Source organism: Antrostomus carolinensis, unplaced genomic scaffold (genome assembly GCF_000700745.2).
Source record: "Antrostomus carolinensis isolate BGI_N321 unplaced genomic scaffold, ASM70074v2 scaffold6283, whole genome shotgun sequence".
Classification (NCBI taxonomy): Eukaryota; Metazoa; Chordata; class Aves; order Caprimulgiformes; family Caprimulgidae; genus Antrostomus; species Antrostomus carolinensis.
In genome coordinates this window covers 1-9,170 of record NW_010303022.1, presented here as the reverse complement: position 1 = coordinate 9,170, position 9,170 = coordinate 1, and the positions used below count along the sequence as shown (strand labels likewise).

At 40.0% G+C, this 9,170-nt stretch overlaps 1 protein-coding gene across 1 annotated transcript; it reads right to left on the bottom strand.

Annotated features, from left to right (window-relative positions):
• Window positions 1-749: 749 nt before the first annotated feature.
• Window positions 750-8,871, bottom strand: LOC104521832 (prestin-like; the record flags this gene model as incomplete). Its single annotated transcript, XM_010163949.1, has 10 exons — window positions 750-1,147; window positions 1,682-1,736; window positions 2,005-2,217; window positions 3,112-3,234; window positions 4,179-4,271; window positions 5,684-5,753; window positions 6,778-6,884; window positions 7,668-7,763; window positions 8,372-8,449; window positions 8,758-8,871. Coding segments are annotated over 10 exons (1,083 nt in total), but the record flags the coding sequence as incomplete, so codon positions are not given.
• Window positions 8,872-9,170: the final 299 nt, after the last annotated feature.

Below are 9,170 nucleotides of genomic sequence, written 5' to 3'. Positions count from 1 at the left end.
CCCCAAAAACCTGACAATACTGTTTCTTTTTTAAAAAAAACCCAAACACATCATATTTTTGAGTTCTACTGAAAATCTGTTTCACAAAGCACTTAAAAGCTGAGGCAGAAACAGCACTGCTGGGAGGAAGATCTTTCAGGCAACAGAAAAGTACTTTTTTTTTTTTTTTTTGGACCACTGACACTTTAGACCTTGTCTACATTTTTATTCCCACTGAAAGAGGCTGCATATAGGGCATCAGTTCTTAATTTAAATTTTAATAGGCTCCTGCCTTAAACTGGTTTTGTCTTCAAACTTTGAAGCTAAACTAATTTTAGCTTAAAATCAACTGCATTCTTTTCTAGAAAGTGTAACTAGGTTTTGGCAGTGAAAATACCATATTGATAAGGTAATAATTAAACAATGAGTTTCTAATTTGAAGTTCACTTATAGCGAAAATATTCAGGCAATGAAGAGTTCAGCAGAGTTGAGACAGGTTAGATATTTTAAAAAAATAAAGGTACCATCCAGGTTTAAAAAGAGTAGCAGCTAAATGCCACCAGTATGAATTCATTAATCCAGCTGGCAGATTATTATAATTTATATGGATCTGTTGTATGCAGATGTTGACATCAGCTAAGAAAGTTCTTTAAATACACTGGTACAGTGCATTGCAATCGCAGAACAGTTACTTCCTGCAAGATCCCACCTCGCAATGAGTTAAAGTGCCCATTTTCTCAACAGGAATAGGAATGTCACTTTGTCTACTGGATTCTGATTGTAGCAGAATACACTTAATTTTCTTATCTTGCATAATTTTGTCTTTGTATGTCATTGGAAGGCTATACCCTGATTGAAGGAAAAAATTCAAGAGCATGAAGGCTTCTAATTCCTCATCCACTCTTCCTACAAAAAATAAGCACCACCCTATACCCGTAGATACCAGTAGCCTAAGGCTCTCTTTAAACTGTGCAAATTAAATATCCATCATCATAAATCTGGCTTCCATTCTGCTCGAGGCCGCTCTTCAGAGGTCAGTCAGTCTGTGAGGCAGACCCATCTTTCACTTGGCAAGCAAGGACAGCATCGTGAATACTGTGAAACAGCAGCTCTCTTGTTACGGTGTTATCAAAAAAATTCAGTCTCGTCAGCTCATTCATAACAGGGCCTACAAAATAAAAACCAAATGTGGCATCAGTGCACAAACTAAAGTACAAAGATGGAAGACAGGGGCATCTTAGGAAGAAGACAACAGCTTGTTTGCTCTCCTGCTTGTTACGACTTAAAACATTTGAAATCACCAGGTGGATCACATGCTACTTCTATTCCAAACGGGTATTTCTCTTATCCAGACACACACAGAGGCCTATTCTTGGCAGCTACAATTGCAAGTATCAGAAACTCGGAACACTGCAGGCTTTTCTCATTATTCCATGATTTCTGAATTTGAAGATGCAGAGTTTGGTGTGGCATTTACAATTTGCCAGCTGGAATAACTGGGAGCAGGATCTAGTCCTCACAGAACTCATTACATCAGTGCTCCACTTTCACTAAAGTGAAGACTCTAATGCATATGAGCTTGCTTTTCCTCAAATCCAGTTTTAATCCAATGTTATGTGAAGTAAGTGCTGCAGCACCTGGCAGCAGAAAGGGAAAACAATAACACACCTCCTGTAAAGCTCACAAAAAAAAACCAACTCACCACTACAGCTGGCAATATAGACACAAACACCAACTTCTTTGAATTCTTTAATAATCTGGAACAGAGTTAAACTGAAGTTAAAGGCAGGTATATCATTGGACACATCGCAGTTGTGGAAGATGTCAACCAATTACTGCGAAAGCTGCACAGTCCACATTCCCCAGTATTCAGCTAAAACTTACAATCTACAGAATTACAACCGTGATTAGGTGAGATACTGGATTGTATTTGAGCTGGCGTTTATGTCTCATGCTGACAAGTTCCCTATTAGGTATCTCACAAGTTTTCTGTGGGATTTTTTAGGGGTAAAAAGCCCTACTTACTGATTTTAATGTTTTTGCTCCAACTGAATCCACAAAGTTCACTGGGGTGAAATCCAGAATTAAAGAGTGGATGTTTGTTTTGGGCTCCACAAAGTGTTCATGCTCATCAGGAGACATGTCTTGTACACTAGCATCTGCAGATGCAAATTTTCCATTTACAGGTAACTCATCATTTGCTATCTCGTGTTTCACACTTGCTTCCACATCATTACTCTGTGAGAGAAGATAAATAAAGCTTAATGAGCCAATGCTTCTTCAGTGTACATCCCCTTCCTCCCCATACTCACCTGTTCCGTCAGCCTTTAAAAGGTGTACAGCTCCCAACCGTTACAGAAACCGGCTTTACATGCACACATACTTCCATATCTTGGGTATATCACGGTTTATTCTCTTATGCCCAGCCTTTCCACAGTCACATGCAAGCATCTTAAAGCTGTTATCTTAGAAGTGAATGACCCATTTCCTTCCAACACTGACACCTGTTCATATGTTTTTGCTCCATTTCCTTGCCTTTTCCCCACTGATCCTGTCAAGGCCTATATATTTAAAGGAATCAACAGCAGTCGGGCTCTTGAGTTAGGCATTTGGTTGGTTTCCCATGGTAAAAAGTAAACACCAGCTCCCACCGTGGGGATGAATTTAAACATGTCCAAAAGCACAAGTGTGTTTCAAACAACCCTTCTCCATGTACCTGCCTCACTTAACCACCCCAGGATCAGCAGTGCAGGTGGCACCTTTCAATTACAAGGGCTGCTAATCTGGATTAATTTTATTATATCCTATTTCTGCATGATTATTCCAAGTGTGTTGGGAGGGGCAGAGGTAGGTTCCCTTCACTTTCTGCTCACACCACCGCTGAGACAGTATGACAGTGTGGAAAGGCTCTGCTCTGCTATGTGCTACATTAATGTAATCAAGGTTCAACACCATTGTCCAATCCAACCATGAGCCCCTGGTCCTTGATGCTCTTCCATCAGTAGCTTGTCCACTGCACAGTGCTTGCTTCCTAGGCCTTCCTACCCAAGTAGCACTCTGTACCTTGTATAAACAAGAATGGTAATACCAGAAAGCAGCACGTTAGCTGATAAAGCAGAGGTAAATATTTACCGAAGAATTCACCAGTTTCAATACAGCTTTCTTTCTGAGCTCATTTGCCTTCTTTATTTCCCTGGCATGCCTCTTCTGGGCTTTTCTCCTTGCTGCTAAAACAGCACAAGGGTCCACTCCAGTCTGTCATGAAAAGAAAGCACAGTCAGAGGAGATTCAGCTTGTTAGGATGACATTGCAGTATCATCTGAATTCATCACTGCATAAATTTGAAACAAGGCTGCATTATTCAGCTTCCCTTGGTGTGGGTGAGAACAGTATAAAGTAAGAAGGAATAATCTTGGCAAGCACTGTGTTAACAAGATGAAGAAGAGATGCATCACATTCTTTTCTTGAAATCAGAGTGTGCCACGTTCCAACTGAATGCTGATTCGAGTGAAGAGAGCAAAGGGGAAAGAAGTGCATTTGGACATAAATCACTAATGCCTCTTGCTTTGTGAAGGGAAGCACCACCCACCTGTTTTGTATAAGACTCATCATGGGAGCTACAGAAAAATTTTTCAGAAGTTAGTACAGGTGCATTTGCTACCAGGTGAGGCAGTTCTGCCCTTAGCTAGTTCCATTATTGCCATTCCCACCCAGTCAAACATGGGTTAGACAGGAGGTGAGGCATACTCTATGCAGGTCATTTGTTGCTCATGAGAGCCATTGAATGCCCACAGTCCTCCATGGTCTTACACTCCAGTAAAGTTTGTCACCCAAGAAGGAAGCTTTTACTTCCAGATATTTTGTTTTCAGTTCAGCAACTACTTACTTCCTTCTGAAAAAAAAAAAGTGTTTGACCAGTTTCTGCTCTGCAACCGCTGGACTTTCCATTCACAAGCAGTTAGTATTAAGCTACACTTTGTCCGTTTATTCCCTCCCACCATGTTGTTGCTTATTCTCTCCCACCCAAGATGATTGCAGTTGGCTGGAGGGTCACTTTCTCATATTTTACTGATCACCAGGGGCCACAGGCTGAGAAACACTGGGCTAGGAGCTACACTAAAGGGGCTGAAAGCTGAGCATGTTTCAGAAACCAGTTTGGATTCTCAGGACACAGATATTAAAGAATTTGCTTTACTCACCTTTTTCTTCAGTGCACTTGAATATGACTCGCTATTGGCAAAATAAAGTGATGCATTAGCTTGAAATATTTTTATTCCAGGATATTCTTTAATCTAAGGAAAAGAACATTGGATGTGCACAGTTAAGTATTGCCTGCAGTAGAAGAAAAGCACCTGTGTGATCACAAGACACACGAACATGCAGCCAGCCAACCCTGAACTGCTATCACACGTGTCAAAGAAAGAAGGTCGTCACTGTCGTGAGCAAAGCCCGTCAAAAGACCAGAACCTCCACCCCTCCCAGTGTCATGCTGCACACAATCAATGCCATGTAACATTTCTCCTTCTTTATAACAACAAAATGTACAGCCATAAAAAGCAATTCAATATTTGCAGTTCTCTGATGTTGCTATCTGCAACTGGTATTACCATCAGGAAATCATGCAGATCCAGGAATGCTTCTTTTTAACCTCCCTTTCTACAAGCGTAATGACATTTCTCTCTTTCTCGTCTCCTTAGGTACAAAAAAAAAGAGCCTTTCAAATCTTTGTTTTTAAACAGGCCTTTAGATAGGTCTCAATATCACTTCTTTCCTCTACTTTTAATGGAGTCATCTCTAAACAGGCTGCACTCTGACATTTCACATGCAAACAACCTGGCCAGCAGCAGAGACCCAGCCTGCCACATGCTGCCAACTCCATCTTTATACAGGAAGAGGAATGCTAACTGCATTGCATATAACAAAAATGAAGTCTCCCCTTCTTTGCATACAGCTATAAACATGCTCACAGATACTCTTGCTTTGTATCATATTCAAAGCAGAACTGCTGGCGAGATAATGTTTTCAGATTACAGCATCATCTTTTCACGCCGGTTTTTACCGACTGGTTCCTTAGTAAAGGGAGATGTAGCGTCCATAGCAGCATCTCTGAGAACATGTCAGAGAGCACAGAAAGTTGTAGTTGCTGTTTGTGAATAAATACAGCATGTTTATATCCATTATATTGACTAAATGTACTGCTTTCACCAACTTTTGGTTGAACAAAATGGCATTTATAAGCTAAGTGCATGGCAAGCAGCTGGGCCATTAACCATGTATATTTAATGAGCAGGGGATGGGTGGAGGCAGGCAGATGCTGTTTTGAACAGTTTGTGCAGAACAGATCAGTCTGGATCCTGGGTTCCCTGGATTTCATGCACTACTGCCACTCAAGTACAGAAGGTGGCCTCGTATGCACTTGTGTACACAGCAGGTTTAGCAGTGGCATTCCTACAAACCTTATCATTTTGTACAAGCTGTACAATGGAACTAGTATAAAGATTATTTTTGGTGACCTCCTGGTTGAACGTGCATGTGGTACAAAAAGCTAACATTTTGAACAAAATTGCTTTTACTACTAAAATCAAATTTATTTCCTTTCCCTTCAACACAGGTGAAGGCCAGGCAGACAGCACTCTATGTGCACTAGGGTAGGGCTAAGCAGCAAATTGCCACAATTCTTCAGTGCAGAAGAATACACTCTTACCTCTTCGTACTCTTCCACATCACAGTAGATGTCAGTGCCTGGAATCTGACCAAGGATTCTGTATTGAGGGCTAGAGAGAAATGGAAGCAAATGTTTCAGTATTATCACTTATAAAGTGGAAAAGTGAGTGTTCAGTACAGACTGAAACTTATTTTAAATAGTCACTCTGCAGTGCCTGTCTGGTACAGGCTTATCTAAACATGGTCAAATGCAGTGGGTAGTTTATGGCAGGAATATAATAAAGTAGCCATTTGGTGACTAGACAAGTTTGCCTCTAGTGCAAAAATGATTTATAATGTTGCTATTTTCTGAAAAACATGGGCCAAAGCATGCAAAGTTACAGGGCAAATTCTCTTCAGTGTAAACTGGTGCAACTCCATTGACTATCTTGCAAATATGGAAACTCATACTGGCAGAAAACATGCCGCAATTTCAGAGAGACACTCAGCTCCCTGGACAATGCCTGAGCAGATGAATACTCCCAACTCACGAGTTTACAAGAACAAAACCCTATAGAGACAGCAAAAAAATACTCTTTTTTATGCAGAGTGGAAATCTCAGAATTTGGTTTCATTCCAATGCAGACCAAAACCAAGACTTTTATACATTTTCTACTTAGATATCCCAGATCTTGAGCCTAGAAGCCTCACATGACAGTCCTACCCACACATGCAAGAAATCATTCCACTGTAGACCTGGAAAGCTCCTCAGTAAAAGCTTTGCAACTTTAAATTTGTGTAACTTCAAATTACACAAAACGTAATCATTTACTGAAACTAACATTAAGCAGATTTGAAGTTCTAAACTCTAGGCATTAAAAAAAGTAAACAAGAAGGTTAACCAATACAAGAAATCGAAAATCTCTGTTTATTGTTGAAATTGCAAGTACATGCACTCTAGAAATTTTGTTCTCAGAAAAATAAATGTAAACCCTGGATCAGAGCCACAGGGCATGACCTACATTAGGAAGCAGATTCTATACTGCATACAGTTGGGAGAGGGTGGGAAGGTCTTCTGCTTATTTGCACCCCTTAAACAAACAAAGCCACATAGAAGATCAGCAAACACTAATTTTGATAAAGAAGAAATCTGACCTTTGTGTTCTGTAAATAACGGTTATCATTGCAAACGCTACTGCAGTAAGCAAACCATAGTCTAGTCCCAGGAAGAGGGAAGCCACAAAAGCTACCACCCAGATGGCCTAAAACAAAGAAAAGCTCTGAATTATTATGCATCCTTTTCTGTTAACAGCAAAAACAACAGCATAATTCAACCTCAAAACCTACGTACCACATCTGTTCAGGAACAGGCTACAATGTAGACCATCATGATAGCAGACTGTAATTGCCTTGACCTTTCAGAAGGGCATAAAACCTCAAGGCATACTAATTTAACATCTGACAAACTGTCACATATTAATTAATGCTTTAAGTCCTGTCTCCACGGAATCCTCTGATATCATCAGACCCCAAATACCTTAGCATAAAAAAAAAATCATTCAAGGCCCACTTGTAGCTCTTGTTTACTTCCATCAGCCAGTTAATTTAAGAGAAAAATGCCACCAAAATGTTCTCTCCCATACACTCTTAGTTCTGGTCCACGCCGGCCAGGTTTTTAGTTTGTCTCAGAAGATGCCAAATACCTTGAAGTAGTTTTCTTTGTTACTCTATTTTTCAAATTCTTCTCAGACACTGCCACATCCTTCCATGCAGTTCCTATAGCAACACTGCAAAAGCTTTGCTTTTACTGCAACCAAACTACTTCTGACCTGAGTTAAAGGTTATTCAGCAACAACAGAAACGTTGTTGTCTGCAACAGTTCACTCTCCTAAGGTACTTACAGCTCCATGTCTTACATTCATCTGCAATACAACATCAATTTGTAACTCCTTGATTAAGTTCCTACCCTGTTTTGGGGGTTAGGAAGAAGAGAAGCAACAAATTGAATACAGTAAAATATATGCACTGAGCTATGCATTACTCACCAGTTCAATCTTACTGGTTCTCCAGAAGTGCGCGATATCTCCAAACTGTTTAAACATTCCTTTCAGGTTCACCATGACAATTGCAGCTAGCACTGTCTAAGAACGTTACACAAACGCAATTTTCAGAAGCAAAATAAACCCAATGCCAAATAAGAACTTCAGAGCATCACAAGTAACTGTATTTCTGTGCTTTGTACAACTGATATAAGTCTACTGAATAGATGTTCCATTTTAAAAAAACCACAGCTTTTCAAGTAGTTCAGTGGAGATAAGCTTTTACTGCAGCTGTGGTGGAGTCACCAACCCTGCAGGTATTTAAAAGACATGTAGATGTAGCACTTAGGGCCATGGTTTAGTGGTGAACTTGGCAGTGTTAGGTTTACATTGGACTAGATGATCTTAAAGGTCTTTTCAAACCTAAACAATTCTAAAGGGGAATTGTTTGAAGGTATCATTTTTATATTGTAAAGACAGAGTCCAGAATGTCCAATATTAAAAACAACAACAAAAAGCATGCTGGATCTTTCAAAATATTATTCATTTCTAGTCTAACTTAAAGCAAAAATGCATACAAAATGTAAAGGTTTCTGGATCAAGGCCTAACTGTGTTTGCTTACTAATCATCCCACAATCTCTGTTTTAAGCAGTACTCACTGGCCTCTGTTCAATGATAATGCAATGCCTAACAGGTAAAACCCCCTTACCTGTGGCAGTGGTTCAAAGAGGTATCCAATAGCCACAATTACCAACAGCACCATAATTGAAGAGAGAGCACCTGCAATCTGAACAAAAAAAGCCAGAAATTATTTACAAGTGCCCCCAAAGGGCAGTAGTACCGATTAGCTAACCCCTCTCGTGCTTTCCTCAAGGCTGGTCATTTAAGTAATTTTTGATCCCTTCCACTCAGTTTACTCATTTTGGCTGTCATGCAGCTTTCTATCCTGGACCAATCTGGATTTGAAACATGGGAAACTCCAGTTATTCCTTCTGGCCTAGGCAGAGAAATCTGGCAATCTAGTGTAGCTTCAGACTTTAGCTTTGGATGTCCAAAAAGCAAACTTCATTTGGCTCAAAATTTGGTTTTACATACCTGAGTTTTCCCACCAGTGCTTTCCTGAACAAGACTCCGAGACATTGAACAAGTGATTGAAAAGCTTTGGAAAAATGACCCAACAGAGTTGCATATTCCCAAGGCAATAAGTTCCTGTGTTAAACAACAGAGCAAAACAAAAGGCATTTATACCTAGCAAGTGTAAAAAGCTGGAGCTATCCATACATATTAATAATCACATCTTATTTACAGTGCTTTCTAGCAACTTATTGTAGAGAATAAGCAACCTCATTGTAGCTTATACTTGTGGTTCTCACACATGCACAAGTTGATGAGTGTTATATCAGCACCATCAACAATTTGGATGAAGGGATCAAGTGCACCCTCAGTAAACTTGCAGATGACACCAAGATGAGCAGAAGTGCTGATCTGCTTGAGGGGAGGAAGGCTCT